The following is a 1,406-nucleotide window of genomic DNA, read 5'->3' as shown; positions in this document are numbered from 1 at the left end:
ATAATTCAAACCAGCAGGAAGGTTAGGAATAATGTATTTCTTAAAAAAAGAAAAATCAGGAAATAACATGAAAGGGAATAGCAAACATAACATTTGCATACAGTACATGTCAGTGCCTGCACATGAAATGAATCCCTGTCACCTCGTGTCTCCTAATGTAGCAGACCTGTCAGAAGGCTCCTGGTTTCTACACCTGCAGCAGAAGAGTGAACAGCAGCCGAGATGCTTCATTGACATTTTTTCCTTTGTACCTCGCTGCTTATCAGAGCTGTGTGCACCATGAATGTTATCACAGCCGTATCTAATGGCTGTCTTTTTGGCACAATTGTCAGATTTTCTTTCAGTTAATTGACTTGCAGGAGTCGGTGACTCAATAAGCCAGCCATTTGAGAGATGAGTCAATCACATCAATCACCAGCTCATTAGCCGACTGGCTGGTCGGCCGTCTCAGCGACAGAGTCGAACTCCTCTCTCAGCAGTTTCAGCACGTTGTCCGAGAACTCATCTCTGGGTCGACCCATGCCGTTCAGCTGCACAGGCTGGAGGTCCGGGTGGGGCGGGGTGTAGGAGGACGGGCAGTGCAGTTCATTCAGAGTAAACCAGAAGGCATCTGGATCCACCTGGATTAAGTGCCGGAAAACGCTGTGGAGAGGAGTGAAGATACATGGGGAGAGGATTAGCTCGGGGCTGTATTTTGCTCAGGTGCATAATATCTATAGTATGGAAACACATTCCTCTAATCCAACGTGACAGACTGAGCACAACACAGCAGGTTCACTGGCTTTAGTGTACAGTCCTACAGTTTGACTATAAGCTCATTAACTCAACACCATATTTTACCTTCAGGTTATTTGTATTACCTTCAACAAGGGAAGCAGTGGTAGGATGTAACTTAGTACTGTGCTTTACTTGAGTATTTCCATTTTATGCTACTTGTCCTCCTTCTGAACCACATTTTGGAAGCCAACATTGTACTTTTTACTTTACTGCGTTTATTTGACAACATCTGACTTTGCAGATTCTGAGTGCAAAACATAAATAAATTAATAAATGATGATGTATTAGTATGAATTAAGCAATTTCACGGTATATTAAAGGAGACCTTTTATGTTTTTGTTTTTTTAAACCTTTCCTTCAGTGTTTTATAAAGGTTCTTGTGCATAACAGATCTTGAAAGTTAAAAAGGTCAAAGTCCGCACCAACAGAAGCTCCTCTCCCACAGAAAACACTGCTCCTGAAACGCCTCGTCAGTAGTCTCGCCTTTAATTCTGTGACTTTGTGACATCACATTACGTCACCATGTCACACATTTGTTTAATTTATGCCTAGCATCTAGTTTGGCACATAAGAATCGATTTAGCACAGCTGCTCTGTTGTTGTTAGCGGTGCTGGGTCAGGCATGTGAG

General features: G+C 42.6%; 1 protein-coding gene across 3 annotated transcripts in view; it reads right to left on the bottom strand.

Annotated features, from left to right (window-relative positions):
* Nucleotides 1-333: 333 nt before the first annotated feature.
* The window catches only part of tti1 (TELO2 interacting protein 1), a 29,399-nt gene continuing 28,326 nt past the window's right edge, over nt 334-1,406 (bottom strand). For all 3 annotated transcript variants that reach the window (XM_073470944.1, XM_073470945.1, XM_073470947.1), the window contains exon 14: nt 334-642. In XM_073470944.1, the coding sequence (XP_073327045.1) occupies nt 423-642 (220 nt within the window). In that variant the 3' untranslated portion in view covers nt 334-422. The remainder of the gene's footprint in view (nt 643-1,406) is intronic.

The sequence above is a fragment of the Pagrus major genome, chromosome 7 (assembly GCF_040436345.1).
Source record: "Pagrus major chromosome 7, Pma_NU_1.0".
Lineage (NCBI taxonomy): Eukaryota > Metazoa > Chordata > Actinopteri > Spariformes > Sparidae > Pagrus > Pagrus major.
Note: the sequence above shows the minus strand (reverse complement) of the source record. Positions and strands in the feature narration are given on the sequence as shown.